This window comes from Lissotriton helveticus, chromosome 1_1 (genome assembly GCF_964261635.1).
Source record: "Lissotriton helveticus chromosome 1_1, aLisHel1.1, whole genome shotgun sequence".
NCBI lineage: Eukaryota > Metazoa > Chordata > Amphibia > Caudata > Salamandridae > Lissotriton > Lissotriton helveticus.
In genome coordinates, this window is record NC_136057.1 from 703,961,901 (window position 1) to 703,979,697 (window position 17,797).

Below are 17,797 nucleotides of genomic sequence, written 5' to 3' on the forward strand. Positions count from 1 at the left end.
TCAGCAGAGGTGACCCTTTCCTGGACTGAGACGTCCCTGGAGGCTGGAAGCGGGTAGAAGTGCCCAATAGCTGCTGACCCTACTGTCAGGAGGGGGCGGGGGGACAAAACGGGCGTCTCTACCCAGTGTGCGCTGGCAGCTGGCGCGTCCCCCGCCCGTCTCATGTGTTTATGTGGTCTATGAGCGAATAAAGCCAGCGAAGCCGCGGTTGTGCACAGCCACCGGCAGCAGCAGAGACAGCCCGCCTGGATCCCGGCAGCATCTCTTCCTTGGAGTCGCCGCCTCCCGGCCGCATCCACCGCTTCCTCGCGCGTTCTCCCTGCAAGCATCGCCGCTGACCGGGAAGCTGAGAGCCTCAACGCTTCTTTTAGCCGCGGACATGGCTACACTGGCGCAGCCGCTCACCCTGGACCGGGGTAAGTCTGCCCGCCGCTGCGCGGGAGCTCAGAGGCTGCCGCTGTATTCCACGTTAAAATGGTGTCAGGGACGGGAAGCCGCGGGTGCCTCCGGCCGCCAGAACGCTAGAGGAGCGCAGGGTACCGCTGCCGAGGAGGGGGGCGCAGAGTGTCCACTCCAGCCGGGGCACTGGAACCCTGCCGCCCCCATCTTATGAATAGGGATCAAGCCCCTCGTTGCCGCTGTCTCTTCTCCTCGTATCATTATTTACTTTTTCCTGTTATGTTTACTCCTCGTCCCTCTTACTCAGTACTCTACCTTTTCCTCTCCTTATTTCTTCTATACTTTCTCCTCTGTACCATTCCTTTTAATTCTGCCCTTTCCTCGCTGCCTTGGTTTGCTGTTTCCCACGCGCACCATTGCGTTTTATTTCCTATCATCCTACATCTAATCTCCCCTTCCCCCATTTTCTCTTCGGTCCCCATCACATTTCTACTCTTGTCTTACATCATCTTTTCTCCTATCCTCCTTTAAACCCGCGCCTTTTGCTCCTTTGCTCTTTCTCGTTTGAGTTATATTCCTTACTCCTTGGTGCTTCTTCATCCTTCTCCTGCTTCCCCTCCCTCACTCCATCTCTTTCGCCCTCTCCGTGTACCTGTGCCCGCCGAGCCCCTCTGAGCTCCAGGGACTCCGGGAGTCCCACTATTATACTGAATTAAACCGCTCTGTGTGTGTCTCATCAGAGGGGCAGCAGAGACCTTGGACGCCGTGTTGACACAGACTAAAAATAGATTCTGCGGAGGTTGTGATTTATTAGATGAGATTGAGTAAATTCACCAGCTCCGGCACAGAGGTGTTGCAATATGTTAAGGAGCCGTTAAGGATGGGCTCCCAGAGAAGCTTTTCTTTGCTTATGGGACTAGCCGCCATGTGAGATTTCAGTGCAGGGGCTTGCATGTGTATCCTTTATGTGTTAGGGTCTGAGTGGCTAATAATCTGCTGTCAAATCTTAGATGCTCCCAGGACAGGTATCACGAGCAACAGAACGAATCAAACTTTCGGACGAGGAACCTGCTTAGCGTGCTGCAGAATGGATGCCTGTTAGTTGTGATATGGAGTGAGCGTGTGTTTGGTACAGTAAATAACTCGACACGAAAGAAACGCAGGCAGCAAGACCGACATGTATCTGAAGTAGGGTATACAGAGAGACAGAGTCTAAACAGGGGGTTGACAGCTACATATATACTGTAAAGAAATCTAGCTGCAGTGAAGGCCACAAGTTGCATACATGCACTTGTGTGGGCAGGAGAAAAGCTCACATTGGGTGATGAGAATTACCTTTCAGGTATATTGTCGTGTTTCTATGATGGGCGCCAGGCAGTACATCAGACTCAGGACACAGGTTGGTCATGCAATGCTTCTTTTATTACTTTCTCTTGGAGCTGGTTACATATACGTCCGTCCCAGTACCCGTCCTGGTCAGTCTGCCCTCCTTCCTGTCCCTAACCGGATGTGGTGTCCGGTGACCTGGTCACCTCCCTCATGACCCACAGGGTCCTAGTGTCCTCCTGTCCTGTCGCCCTATCTGTTGGGTCACAACATATATGATAAATGCAACTTTGTGTGCATGTGAACATGATGGCCAGCCCTGGATTGTTGTAATGAGAGATTGGCACATACTGTAAATGGAGATGGTCTCATTGCGCTGTAGGTATGGGCTGCTTCAATCAGCTGTACACAATGGTGGAGAGCTGCAGCCGCCAGGCTCATCAGGTGCTCTTTTTCTGTGTGCTGTTTCGTTGAATTATATTCCTTCTTTTTATAAAGGCCACAGACAGGGTATTCTTTAATTGTTAATGCTGGGGATGGTTATTTCGCATGTTGTGAGCGACACTGAAGAAAGTGAAGTGGTAGAGGGCCTTGATGACTGGCTTAGACCACCTTCTCCAACATTTCAATATTTGTCTTTTGATTTCTCTCTTTTAATTTGGAACATTTTATCCTTAGTGAGTGGGGTGCTCTAACATCATCATAGACCTTATGTTTCGGTTGTCCAGCTTCAAGAGCTATTCAACGGATACAGCCTGCAGTCTTGCTCCACTTTAGGATTTCAACATTCCTACAAAAGACCGAGTCAGAAGGTGCAAACCTTGACGGGGTGACCTGCTTGGTGTGTCTGACTTGTGCTCTATCACAGTCAGGATATTAGGCCTAAGTACCTGTCAGAGATTTCTTGTTGGGGCTTTACTTTTTCTTGATGCTCTTTGTCTTAAAACACCTTTCTGGTTCCCCTCAACTGGATTGTTGCCGTTTTATTTTCAGTTTTCTTAATACATTTGTCTTATGTTCTAGAAATTAGTTGTGTTATTTGTATTGAGTTGTTTTTAGATTTTTTGACTGTTGTTAAATACTTTGCACATTTTCAAAAGCTTGTTTGCTCTATGCCTTAGCTTCCAAGGTTGAGTCCAGGTTTGAATTATTGAAACTATGGTTGACCTTACAGGGCTTATTACTTGGATAGGAATTGCATCCTCCCCGACTAATAACCAATTTTCTTGCAATGGGTATCATCCAGATTGTACCGAACTGCTTCACCTCCTTCCTTTCTGGTCAGTAACCCATCCAACTAGTAACATCAACCCACCCCCAGTGGACTATAGGGTTCCTTGCAGGTCTATCCTCAAACCCACCTTTTGAAGTTATACATGGAAACTCAGGGTCCATTTATAACCATTCCTGACAGCAAAATCCATCAATATATACGGGTGATATCTATAAGAGTCATTGGACCACTCTCCTTTGTTATTGCACTCTCCTGTGACTTGAGCCTTTAACTAGGAGAGGCCTGTGACCATCTGGAATATCCCCTGTCAGTGGACTATAATGCTATATTAGATAACACTATAACGTCTTTGGGCCTAGTTTTTTTAGGTCGAGTATTCAAGACCTCTTGTATATACTTTAGTATATACTTATTATATACTTATATGTGTATGTGAATGTACTTTGTGGCCTCCGGAGATCAGCCCTAGGACTTGGTAGGTCAAGCATTAGAGACCTCTTATTATATACTTATATGTTTATGTACTTTGTGGGCTCTGGATATCAGACCTAGGACTTGTCTGCTTCCGCTTAGGGACTTTTTTTTCTGTTCTACTGTCTCTATTTAACTGTCTTGATAGCATACTACCAGCAGAGGTCAGTAAACTACCAGAATTGCATTCTGCTGAGAGACTTTCTTTTTTGAAAAATTTTCTGGCAACTGCCTCTAATTTTCTTGATAGAAAAAGACCAGCAGAGGTCAGTAAAATACCAGACTCAATTTAGAATTCTCTAGATTCCAGTCCATTGAAATTGTCTTCCACGAGCCCCAGTAGACAGTAATATTTTTTTCAAATCTTGTCTATTCAGTGATATGACCACAGAAGGCCCTGATTTTATATTAAAAACAGAGCTTTGGACTATACCATTTCCCGCTGAATGGCAATATTTCTCTCCATGTACTTCCATACCTGGCGTGTCAGGCAGTTTGGTGCTTACTTTCCCTCCATGCTAAAGAGCAGTAGATGTTTCAGCACCCAGGCTAATGTGCTGCAAGTGAAATACATATAAGGTCCCAAAGACGAGACCGATTGCATTGCAAATGCTTGTTTATGTAATTGTATACTTTCTTAGGCTTTGTATTGTTGGCTCAGGGATCTAATTTGTTTTTAAAAGATGTAATTGGCTATACAGTAATGAATTTGGCCAATAAGCTAATTAAACACAACATAGACTAAAGGACAGGCTTTGGCATGGAACCAGACTTCAGCACTTAATTCCACGTGAATGGAGACAGACCTTACACTAACTAAACACTTACTATCGCTATCATTCATAGATTATGTACTGTTTGAAACTTGTTTAGAGCTTGAGGTATCTTACAGTATCCAAACAGTAGCTTGTTGAATCTATATGACACCCAAACATATCATCGTTCTACTTCCTATGTAATTAGTTGACCTCGATAACAACGGCAAAGAAAGCTCCTAAGTTTGCTCCTAGAGTAGAACACTTTCCAATATAGGCCCTTTATCATGTATACTTGCCAAACTGTGACATAGTTGTTCCATATCCAATGACGACCTCTAGTAGTTGTGTTTCTGGACTTCCACAAATCTAATGATCTTCTGCGGAATCATTTGTGGGGGTTTAAATACTGAATTTGCTAAACATTGATTACAATTTTTGTTTGTTGAAATCTTGCCCATTCCCTCCTGCCTATGTGGACAACTTGTATTACATTCCATTTAAATAACTTTATTACGGTTTCATTAAAATCTATTCCCGTTGCCTAGGTCTCCTTTTTATGTTGGTTTGTGTTCGAATTATGCAAGCTCTAATTAGCCCAACGTCCATGCCCTGTATTGCCAAGGAAATTCCCTGATGTATATTCTGTTCTGCTGCTTCCAGGCAAAGGCCTGTGACTATTTTTGCGATTCAGGGAGAAGTTTGATAATCCGTTCCATTGGGTTTATGAGAAAAATGTAGCCCGCAGAGCTGTGACTGTTTACTAGATAAATCCTTTTGAAGGATTGCTCCAGACTGCTGTACCACGGGAAGCGTGGCGCTTCCTGCTGCTTCTGCAATGAAAGAGACACCTGAGCCGATGCGGTTTACTGACGGCTTTCATGTGAAACAATTTTAACAATCCATTCGGAAACCATATTGGCCATGCCCAGGACAGTCAGTGTTTACAGCTCTTTAGCTGTAATGGGTGAATCCATAAATAAGACTTGGGAATTAGATCCAGACAGCACTGAATTGATAATTGTAAAAAGTAACAAAGGACAATACACTGGGGACTATACACAAAGGTAAATTTACATCTGAGAAAATCTACACATGTAAGTTTACCCATTCATATTTGAGTAATTTAGCTACTTTTGGCTATTTACCATGTATGAGTGTAAATTACTAAAAAGTTACTAAAAAGTATAGACTTGCATATTCCCTGAAACCGGGGGTGGAGTCGGTAAAAAAGTCATACACGACCATAAAGTTACCACTAGTAGTGACTGTACAACCGTATTTGATGTTCCACATACATGGCAAAGACCTTTGCAATCATTACAGCAATCTCCCTGTAGTAAAGGATAGGGACATTTTGAGAAGTTAACCAAAGTTTTTCTTGTTTAAATATCTGTAAATTAAATGTTAATGTAAATTAATTGAATGTATGACTTTTAAATGCAGAATGTTTTTAAATGCTACATCATTAATAATTAAATGTTAAATAAAAAATGTAAGGACTCCACCTGCCTAGCTTTCATGGACCCATCGAGTGCCTTTGTCAGAGTGGTTGGGTCCAGGCTGTAGGACATGTTGATCGATCTAGAGGTGGACCTTGGGCTAGTTCAATTCCTGCATGCACTTCGCTTGAACTTATCAGCGTCTGTTAGGTACGTCCCTGCTGGGGAGTACACCCCCAGTTTCCTGCTGGGGGAGGGGCGTCTATCAGGGGTGTGCACTGGCCCCCATACTCTTCCTGCTATATGTCAATGACCTTGAGGAGACTCTCTCCAGTAAAAAGTCCCTGCTTTACTTTACGCGGATGACGCGGTCATAATGGGCAGAACACACATGAGTCTAAACACCCTCTTCCAGAAATGTGTGAGTTTCAGGGGTCCATGGGCCTAACCACCAACCATTCTAAAACGTACACCATGTGGTGTGGGCCCAAATCTACCAAACAAAGAAGTGTTTATCTTCAAGACCATCAGGTAGCTTTCACACGGGAGTTTTCTTATCTGTGGGTGGTTCTTGATGCCAAGGGCAATTGGGGCCCCTGTAAGTGTAATACAGTCCTGAGATTCTTGGATGCTGCTGGTTTCATTTATAGTTTAGAAATATTTAAGAGCAAATGTCTTCACATCCTCACCTATGGGGCTGGCATTTGGGGCTATTCCAACATATCTGCCCTCCAGATTGAGGAGAATAGAGAGCTACATCACCTTCTGAGTGTTTCACCATCATGTGCCTCGTATATTGTTCATCCTGAGCTATGTATTGGGTTAGTTGAGGACTCTATTAAATTGACCTCTTTGGTCCTCTATTGTGCCATTTGGGTGAACCAGCATGACGGCCTGAACAGGAAGGTGATCCTAGATTGCCTTGCCTGTAATAGAGGCCTAGATATCCCATGGCTGACTTATATTAAATAATAAATTATTGATTTGGGGAGACCTGGACTCTTTTTGCCCGGTGGATATCACTAAAGCTGATCTATCTTGGGTCGAGAATGCGTTTATAACCAGGAATAGACTGTGCAAAGAGGAACTTAAAGTAGCCAACATTTCTTTTAGGGAATATACTAGTCTGCAATCTACTCTCATATGGAACCATTCTTGTCCTGGATACACATCACGTGGGACAGAGTCCTCTTAACTAGATTTAGGCTGGGCATAGCTAGGTGGCAGCTATTCCATTGGTTCGATTCAATTGTACCAATGTGCTAATTTGTCCCTGTGGCGAGTCTTCTCCCCAGAGTCTGCTTAATTTTACTTTTTTTGTAAATATTATAGGTCCTATTCCAAATTTTTTTAGTCATATTAATTAGATCCTGTGGTATTAGAAGCTATGCAGAGGCCTTGACCTACCTGCAATTATAGAATTCCTCCACTCCCTGCTGTTCCATTTGTTCTTTCTTAAAATGTGCTCTCATAAGAGAAAACAAATGGCTTTCTAATTGTATACTACTGTATTTGCTAAATTCTGATTAGAGGGATTTGTGTCACACACAAATCCCTCTAATCAGAATTTAGATACCTTTCTTTCGGGCCTCCCTTCACTACCTTCTTTACCTGATGAATTGACTTCATTAGAGAAAGAGGTTACTGCTCAAGAAATAAGCAATGCTATTAAATCCTTAAAAAGATCCAAAGCACCTGGACCTGATGGTCGTACTGTTGAATTTTATTCTACCTTTTCTTCCATTTGTGTCCCAAAACTTTTGGCACTATTTAATTCATTTATTGTTGATGTTAAAGCTTCCGGTTCATTTATGGACGCCCTAATAATTATCATCCCTAAACCTGACAAAGATCATTCTCTTTGTAAAAATTTCCGTCCTATACCCTCAATAAATTATGACTGTAAAATATTTGCCAAGATTCTTGCATCACGACTTGAAAACATTGTTCCTTTATTAGTAAAAACGGACCAAGTTGGATTTGTGAAGGGCAGGTTAGCCTCAGATAATGCTCGAATGTTTGCAAATATTATTTCTTATGGTAGGAAATCTAAATATCACCTTGCAGCATTGTCTTTGGATGCTGAAAAGGCTTTTGATCGTATCAATTGGCAGTTTATGTTTAGGACCCTTCAATGGTATGGCTTTGGCCCTGCTTTTATTTCATATGTTAAGTTGTTATATTCATGTCCAAGGGCCAGTATTTTTGTTAATAATCACTTTTCTAAATTATTCTCCTTATCTAGAGGTCCTCACCAAGGATGTCCCCTTTCTCCCCTGTTATTTGTTTTATGCCTTAAACCCTTCCTTGAACGTATCCGTGTCAATACTCATATAACTGGATTCACTTATAACTCCATAGAAACCAAGTTATCAGCATACGCAGATGATATATTAATTTACATGTCAAATCCCCTTACTTCTCTCCCACCATTCTTGGATGAGGTTCGGTTATACTCCAGCGTTTCTGGTTATAAATTAAATCTCTCTAAGACAGAAGTTTTACCCCTGAACCCCATATGCTTTCAATTTACGTTCACTGACACAAATTTCACATGGTGTTCCACAAAGATTAAATACCTGGATATTTGGTTTTCTGCTTCTTTAAATACCACAATTAAACATACGTTTACTGCATTAATTACTAAAATTCAGTCCCTCCTTCTTAGTTGGTCCCCCCTTTATCTTTCTTGGTGTGGTCGTGTGGACACTATTAAAATGGTGATTGTCCCGCATGTCTTATATATAGTTTCCATGCTACCTACTCGGATCCCCAACTCATATTTTTCTCAAATTAAACTCCATCTGTTCAAAATGTTTATGAAATAAAAAACATCCACGAATAGCTCTTACAAAACTCATTCATCCTAAATCTGAAGGTGGTGTCCGTTTTCTGAACTTCAAAGCTTATCACTCGCCTTTTTGATTAAACAATCCTTTGCTCTTTCCCATGACTTTGCAGATATCCCTCTTCCCAAATAGATTGTTTTTGAGCGCTCTTTATTAAAGGATTTTTCCTTTCATAATGTATTCTATATGTCCAATAGTACCTTCATATCCACAAATCCTATTTTAAAATATTCCCAGGGCATATTATACAACACATTTTCTTCAGGACTAACACAATTTCAATGTTTTTTATCCTCCACAAAATGGTATAATAAATATCTTAAGTATAAAGGTAAATCATTTTACTACAAATACTGGAAGGAGAAGGGAAGGGAATTACTTTTGTATACCAATTGATTCACCAGAATTCTGTTATTCCCTTTCCTGATTTACAACTAAAATTTCATTTACCTAACTCTTGTATTAATGAATATACTGCAATCTCAACTGCATTACAATCACAATTAGCCACTTATGATCTTCCAGCTGATACACCATCTCCTACACCAATCACCCCATTATATAGTTTATTTACTTATTTATTTATTTTTGAGATTTGTAAAGCGCAACCAAATGCCCTTGGGCGTCTCGGCGCTACAGATTCATTGAGGATGTAAAGAAAAAGGCTGGGTTTACTGATTGAACAGCTGCGTTTTTATCATTTTGCGGAATTGAGGCAGTGAAGGAGCAAAGCGGATCTTTAATGGTAATACATTCCATAGCTTGGCTGCTGTCACCACAAAACCTCTGTCTCCCCAGGCCATTGTCCTGGTACGAGGCACCACGTGCTGGTAGGCAGTTGTAGATCTGAGCTGTCTAGTAGGACAGTATACAACCAGCTGTTTAGATAAAAAAATTGGGCCTTGATTGTGAACAGCTTTGTAAGTCAGACATAAGGTCTTGAATTTTATGCGATTCCTGATCGCCAGCCATTGGTAGTTAAGAATAACATGTGAGATGGCCTGAAATTTAGGTGTCCCTGAAAGTAAACGAGCAGCTACATTTTGGACCGTTTGCATTTTTTTGATGACCCTGCATTGTGCATTTGCAAACAGTCCATTGCAGTAATCTAATGATGACATTACCAGAGTGCTAATCAGTGTCTTCCCTGCACTTTCTGGTAGGAATGGGATAAGTTTTTTGATCATTCTAAGTTTAAAGAAGGCTGTAGAAGTGACTTGGTTGGCATGGGAAATGAAATTTAAGTTGTCGTCAAATATTATTCCCTAGTTCCTAACCTTTGAGACTGGTTGAGGTGTCGGCCCCATTGATGGAGGCCACCATGAACTTGACCAGACTGGGGCTAGTTTCCCGAAAATAACCACCTCCGTCTTCTCGGAGTTAAGTTTGTGGCAGTTACTGGCCATCCAGTCCTTGATGGCCAGCATGCTTTCTTGGAAACATTTTGACACTTTATCTCCATTCCTGTTAATTGCCAACACCAGCTTGGTGTCGTCGGCATAAGAGGTAAGGCCCATCCCATGAGATTTTATAACTCTGGCTAAGTCCGACACATAGATATTAAAAAGTGTCGGACTTAGGGATGAGCCTTGAGGAACTCCACAGGGGAGGGTAAGCTCGGCCGATCGAAATGGCCCCAGGCTAACTGCCTGCGTTCGTTCCGACAGGAAGGAGGTTAGCAGATCCTTGGCTCTATGTTGGACGCCCATTGCCGAGACACGGTCGATCAAGATAGCATGATCGACTGTGTCAAAGGCTGCAGACTAATCCAATAGTATAAGCACTGCAGTGCCTCCCTGGTCTCTCATTATTCTAATGTCCTCTGTAGCTTTAATGAGAGCGGTTTCAGTTCCATGAAGTTTACGAAACCCAAATTGCGTATCATCTAATAAATGATGATTCTCAATGAATCATGAAAGTTGCATATTCATTGCCTTCTCTGCAACCTTAGCCAGAAAAGGCAGACTAGCTATAGGTCTATAATTTCTCAGTTTGTCTGCCTCCAGGTGGGGTTTCTTTAGGAGAGGTTTGAGAAGCGTGTTTTTCAGTACGGCTGGGTATATACCTGTCTCAAACATGGCATTACAAATTTGAGTTATCACCCGCGCAATCAGATTGATGACAGGGGAGAGAGCTTTTGGTGGGCAAGGGTCAAGCGCCGATCCCGATTTTATGGCCTTCATTATGTCCACTATGTCCTGTTCATTAACTTCCGAGAAATGTGATAAGCAGTGGTCAGGGGAGTTAATACTAGATAGGTTATTGTTAGTGTTTTTTTTAGAAGAAAACTCTGCATAGATATTATTAACTTTTTCAAAAAAGTATAGAGCCAGAGCATCAGTAAGTGCTTGCGTTGGAGAGGGAGCAACAGCTGGTGTGCTTCCAGATAGTTGCTTCACAACTTGGTACAGTTCTCTATGGGAGTTTTTAGCTGTTTCAATCTGTGTGGTATAGAACATTCTTTTTTCTTCCATAATCATTTTGTTGTACTTATTGAGTCCTTGTTTATACTGCATCTTTTGTTCTATGGAATACGATCTACGCCAGTGTCTCTCATAGTTTCTACACTTCTGTTTTTGTTCTCGGAGAGCGTTAGTGAACCATGGTGCCGAGGGGGAAGATCTGTTTTTAGAGATGGTTTTATTTGGTACCAGTTGATTCATGGCATTACTTATCCAGTCCATGAACTGTTCGGTAGCTATGTTAGGGTCAGATGATTTGGCTGGACAAGTGTCATTTAGAAGGGTGGATAAATGCAAATTGTTTATATCCTTCCAAATTCTAAATACGCAATGACCTGTTTCCGCCGCTTTTTTAATAGGAGGGCATTTGAAAGTTTTTTTTAAAGATAATAGCGTAATGATCGGACCACGGAAGTGGTAGAATATCTTGAATAAGGATTTTCTTGGAGTTAGTAAAAATACCGTCCAACACGTGACCGGCTTCATGCGTAGGAGATGAAACTAGCTGGACCAGGCCTATGGATTCCATATCTGTCAGCAATGTGAGGGAGTCATTGCTGTCTGTTTTCTCCAAATGAAAATTAAAATCACCCAATACGGTGAGTGACTCATCTAACGCTAATGATTCTAATAACGTGTTAAAGTTAGCTAGAAAGTCAGTCCGTGCTCCTGGGGTCTATATAAAAGAATTCCTTTAAAGTTTTGTGAGGGAGTTAGTAGAATGGAGAAATGAACCGCTTCATAAATATCAGAAGGGATAGGATATGTTCTAACTGGAAATTGTTTGCGGAAAATTATTGCCAGTCCACCACCTTTTTTATTACATCTATTTTGTCTTTGAACATTGTATCCTTCTGGGATTGCAACCACCAGATCCGGCTCGGATGCATTGTCCATCCATGTTTCTGTCATAAACAATATATCTATATCCCTATCAGTGATTAAGTCGGCTATGTCCTGTTTATGTTTGCCTAGTGAACGAACGTTAATAAGTGCTATCACTAAGCTAGATTCTTTGTGGGTCATATCCACCCTAGATTTAAAAACAAGGTTGATATGAGGGAGCAAAGACTTACAGTGTAAGCAGTCTGGTTGTCTGAGCACCTAATACTTGAAGGACGCAACCGCATTAAATCATTTCTGGAGTAGGAGATAAAGGATTGTGAGGTGGATAGGCCAGGGGATATGGCCACAGGCATGGTCCCGGCACAGACGGGCGCAGACGGGCGCAGACGGGCTTGCCTTTGGTGCGCCTTCGGCGCGCCTTCGGCGCGCCCGCTGCGTGGTCGGGAAGTAGAGGTCATCTTATAGAAGGGGAAGGAGGGTGGGAGGCATCCAGCAGCTAGAGCGCTGTCCTTGGCGTCCTCCCAAGATGGCGTCCACCCCTGTCTCCTACCGCGTGAGCAAGCAATCTGCTATGCGGGGAGCGTGGTTCGAGATGCGGCCAATGCAGTATCTGCAGTGAGTTTAAAAAGTAAAGAAAACGTGGCGTTTAAAAATAATAGCAGCAACCTCGAGCCTATCCCCCGGCTTCCGCCTCAGGGGAGATGTCACAATTAAATCTAAGCGCAGATGAGGAGCGTGATTTAAAACGCCAGGAGGGGGGAGGCAGCCAGCAGCTAGAGCGCTGTCCTCTGGCGCCCACCCAAGATGGCGTCCACCCCTGTCTCCTACCGCGTGAGCAAGCAATCTGCTACGCGGGGAGCGGGGTTCGAGATGTGGTCAATACAGTATCTGTAGTGAGTTTAAAAAGTAAAGAAAATGTGGCATTTAAAAATAATAGCAGCAACCTCGAGCCTATCCCCCGGCTTCCGCCTCAGGGGAGATGTCACAATTAAATCTAAGCGCAGATGAGGAGCGCAATTTAAATAGCCAGGAGGGGGAGAGAGTTCAGTAACAGCACGCAGTAGAGGCTGCAGTAATGTTACTTACCCGGCCTCCAGGTGAACGCGTTTGTCACGCCCCCAGCACACTGCCACAGCAGACGATCTTCTGATTAATGTACGACCCACATGGCATGAAGGGCGGAACGTAGCACACGCCCCCAGCGTGCCCCTTGATGCGTTGCAATTGCGTTCACATGGCATGAAGGCCGGACACATGCCCCCAGCGTGCCCCTTGATGCTGCGCAGCAACGTAATTGGCGCATGTATGTACGACTCACATGGCATGAAGGACGGACACATGCCCCCAGCATTTGTCACGCCCCCAGCACACGATGTGATGGCCGTACCACACGCCACCAGCGTTAGTCACGCCCCCAGCCCACGCCCACAGCACAACGCAGACACGCCCACAAGGGACTACTTTGCTGGCACGGTTCTTTTACCTTTTAAATGTATAGAGGAGTTGGCCTAACGGCTAAGGCGCTCGACCTCGGACCTGGGGATCTGGGTTCGAGTCTTGGTAACGACGCCAAACATCCTGTGATTCTGGGCAAATCACTTAATCTCCCCGTGCGTAACAAAAATGAATGTGTGTCCTCATGTAATGTAACTGGTGCTATGTAAAGCGCTCTGATACCTGATTCAGTTCGGGTCAAGTTCGCGCTATATAAAACTGCAAAAAAATAAATAAATATGGTGGCCGTCTGCATAGCCTATGTCCTTCTGCTGCAACTGCCCTTTCCAACGCTGTATTGGGTGTTGTGATTGGTGCTGTGGTTACTGAGATTACCTGCCTCAAAGGTTTGGGCTCTCTCTTTATAATATTAGTACGGATAGGGCTGTTATTACTCCTGTTTGTATTTCCAAGTTTTCCCCATCCTCGTCTCCATTATGCCGGTCTTGTTCTAATGATACTGGCACAATGAGACATCAACTTTCTGATTGTACAAATGTATTAATATTTTGGAAATCTGTTTGGACTATTTGCATGAAATTTTTTAAATGTGATCTTCCATTATCAATACAAAATGTATTTTTAGTTTCCTCCTCACCTGATGTTGTAGAATCCTCCTTTATTTCCATTTTATTTGACTTATTTATTGCATTAGCATTCAAAGTTATCTTATCGTCTTGGAAAGACAATTCCAAATTATCTTCATTAACTTGGTGGAATTTTATTTGTGATGAACATAGAATTGCTAATGTTTCCTCTATTTCTCTCGCTCAAAAAATTACAGCTGATCTTCTTTGGCTACCCTTTACATCATATCTCTCTTCACATGCTTCTTTACACTAATTTTCTTTTCCGTTAAATTTGTTCTATAAACTTGTTGAACTTCTCTCTTTCTTTATTCTTTTCTTTCTCCTATATCTCTCTTTTCGTTCTTTTTCTCTTCTTTTTCTCTTTCTTTTTTCTTCTCTTGCTGTTCACATATTGTATTTACATATTGATCACTTTTTTTTATATATTACAGTAATATGTTCATATATCCTATCAATGTGTTATGTCTTTTTTTTCTCTCCTGAAAATTCAATAACATTTCTTAAACAAAAAAAAACAGCTAAAAAAAACTACTGTATTCGCTGGCATTTTGCACATGTTTTTATTCTAAGTATTTTATTGTGATTTATTTCTTTTTAACTAATGATTTGTGTTTTTTTATCTATATCAAGGATGTTTTTAAGTCTCGCCTGACCTAGCGCATGCACTGCTCAGCAAGACATTTAGTGTGTGGGCTTTTAAAAGTCCTACCACAGCTTTTTTGCTGGCATAGAGCCTGCGGTTACATGCACAATGACGAGCAGAGGCACCATCTGGCTTTTCTCTCTCGTCATGGTGCGCGCACATCGCACACCACTCGCCAGCCTGCTTTCACTTTGCTTTTGCCGTTGCGCGCGCGCGCCCCACCCGCGTGCACACGCACCACCGCGTGCTTTTAAAAAAAATATATTTTAGCGCGCGTGCGCAAACACCTCCCTCCACCTCTCTCTCACGCTGCAGCCCCCATCTATGCATTCTTCGCCCATGTTCACAGAAGGCTGGAAGGGACCACATTTTCATGGGCCATCTGTCTCCCGGCGGCAGCAGGAGGAGCTTTGGCAACATTTTCAGAAGCCCCGGGAGCAACACCAGCAACAGGAACTGTGCCTCAAGACCCCCCAGCAGCAGACCCTGCACTCTCGCCAGCAGCAGGCCCAGCAACACAGGGACCCCACTCTCCGCAGCGGCGCCATGGTGTTGGTGCACGTCGGATACCTCGTTCTTCAGGTCTTTGGCTCTGTGCGAAACAGAGGTATTCTGTGCTCTCGCCCCTGGCAGGCATTCTTCTCTGTCTTTAAACCGATGTCTTCAGCCTCCAGAAACCGCAAGACTTGCCCCAGCACTGCAAAGCTTTCCCTGGTACTTGTCTGTCTGGGAATCTAGGATATGAATGTGCTTCCGAGGCAGGTCATCTCTTTCATTGACCCGGAAGCGCACCTTCTCTTTAGTCTGATGCTCACCTTTCCAATCTCCTGGTTGCTATTTACCATCTTGCATGTCCCTCGTACTTTTCTGAGGTGACTTAAGGTGGCTCAAAGCTCATGTGTGAGATTGTAGAGAATATTGTATGATTTCTTAGATACAACATTTTACAAACTGTTGCCTCTGAAACTAGGTCAACAAATTTTCAGACATTACAATTTGAATAACAAGTGTTGAAAACCTGGAATCAACTCTGAGAGCTACCAGCAGCTCTGCAGCTCTGTCTGAGACCAATGTACCACATATATGTCACTTCCGGACGCACCCTGAGACCTGGAGTCCAATGCAGTTCAATCCGGTGGCAGTATTAATTTACATGAAGCACCTAAAGGAGGGTGCCCTGGTGTCGTGTATCAATGGATCCCTTGTTGTTGGCCTTCCAGGAGGAATCATGTGCGTCATTGTGTAACAGGGGTGGAAACCTAGCAGTGTAGGCTACAAAAACACATTGCAACATTTTGAGCAAGAATTAGTATTCTGAAAATACAGCCACAAAGCTATTTGCCAGAAAACGAGGTGCATGTCCCCACCATAGGGAAGCAGATGGCTCTTCCATGGTTCTCCACTCAGTCTCGGGTGTTTTTGTACCTCGTCCAGGTACTTCCAGCGATTGGATGTTTTGTTTCCTCGTGCTCTCCATATCCCCCTTTCGCTGCCCTACCTTATATAAGGCCGGGCAGGCTGCAGACACAGGTGGTCACCTTATTAATGCTTTGAAATGTTACGTTTTGATAAGACGCAAGGAGCCAGCGAGCCCTCGCCACTGTACTCGGCGCACGGTTTATGAGAACAGAGCGCCTCTGTGTGTGCTGGCATCACCCATCGAAAGAGCTGATGCGCGGAGGCCTCTGAACAGACCAAAGAGCGCCCCCCGTAGAGGGTCCTGGCCTGGGGGCTGCAAACTGTTGACAACGGCATCTCACCAGGGCATGACCCTTTGTAGCGTCTACTGAGGGGTGTTTCGGTTCCTTGTGTATCACGAGGGCACAACACATTTCCAATACGCCGTCAGCCTTGTGTGTAGTGTACAATGTGAGGTGAAACCCGTTTTATAATGTCACACGTTCACTGTCCAGCTAATTCTGGTTTCCCTGGCACGTAGAACCACCTTTATTTGCATTTTCGCCTTACATCCTTTCAGAGTTTATACGTTATATAACTAGGCCAATGAGACCCACAGGCAATGGCCACATCATGCAGCGCTGCACTGGCTCCGTGTAGAGTCCAGGCCTGCTTATAAAGTGAATTCAATTAACCCTATGTTTCTATTGATAGTTTGTTTTGCAGGAAGGGCAGCTGGGGAACAGTGGTTGCCTCTTTCTGTTTCCGGGCTGTGCTGTCTAAAATAATGTACTAATGCCAAGAAATATCGGTTAAATGAATTCACCCTACCCTCTACAGGCGCATAAAAATAGTTCCTCGACTCTGCGCTGAGACTGCGCAGCCCTTCGTGATAGAGCCGCAGACGTCTAGTCTGTAGCGAGTCACATAGTCAGCTGCGTTAAGTATTTTGTGGTAATAGTATGAGGAAAAACCAATTAAGTTGACAAGTAAAGTCTGTTATCTCACCAGTAATTTATTTAATCAGTCAGTGACTGAGTGCTGCCTGTTCCAAGAAGTTGTGCAGTTTTCACGTTCCAAGGGTCATGTCCCCATATCAAATGCGACTGAACGCGCTAGTGGGCCAGTGTAAATTCCAATAAGAAAAAGAAAACACTTAAACTACCAGTTGAGACAGTAACCTTCCAGGATGTGGGTCTGTACAAGTACACTTTGCACTAGTTTGTGTTTCCATTAGTATTGGGTATCTCCGATCATTGGTCAAGGGAGAGTGAGAAATCCCCAACAAATTGCATCCCACAGAAAGTCTCCCCCTCCCCCCCACTGAAGGTGCGGGGCCAGGTGTGAGCCTCTTCCCTGTGATGTGTGAAAGCTTCAGTACCGCTTTGTTTCCCGGGTGCCTACTCCACCTGCACCAAGTGTGTCTTCTCTGGGATCATTTTGAAAACACCCGCCTATTGAAAATGTTCATATATTTATGTATTATGTATTTAACATTACTAAAAGTTATGTGTAGAATTAATTTAATTTAGTTCATTTTTTTTAAATCCCTCCCTGCCTAGACCTCACTTAAGCCCTCCTTAATCTTCCCAAAACCCTTCCCCATTAGTTGTAAATATTCCCCATTGTGCAGCCACTCCCTATATCCTGCACCCAATGCTACTAAAAAATGTATATCTACTTGTGCGTAGATCTCCTCAGTCTTTGATATGTAATATATGTCCTTGCACTGGTCTCTTCCGCCTTGAATCCCAGTGATGTACTACCTAACTGCGCTAAAATGGGCCCAGGAAATACTTGGTGGAGTCCTGTCTACCTACAGTAACAAGGGCCTTGGACACTCCAGACAGAATCCTGCCTACTTTGAGGTACATGGGTCTTGTACACC

At 43.5% G+C, this 17,797-nt stretch overlaps 1 protein-coding gene across 1 annotated transcript in view; it reads left to right on the top strand.

The window, feature by feature from the left end:
• The first annotated feature begins 241 nt into the window (after nucleotides 1-241).
• LIN7A (lin-7 cell polarity scaffold A) overlaps nucleotides 242-17,797 on the top strand; it is a 499,534-nt gene continuing 481,978 nt past the window's right edge. The window contains exon 1 of the mRNA XM_078674233.1: nucleotides 242-416. Coding sequence (XP_078530359.1) covers nucleotides 380-416 — 37 coding nt within the window. The 5' untranslated portion in view covers nucleotides 242-379. The remainder of the gene's footprint in view (nucleotides 417-17,797) is intronic.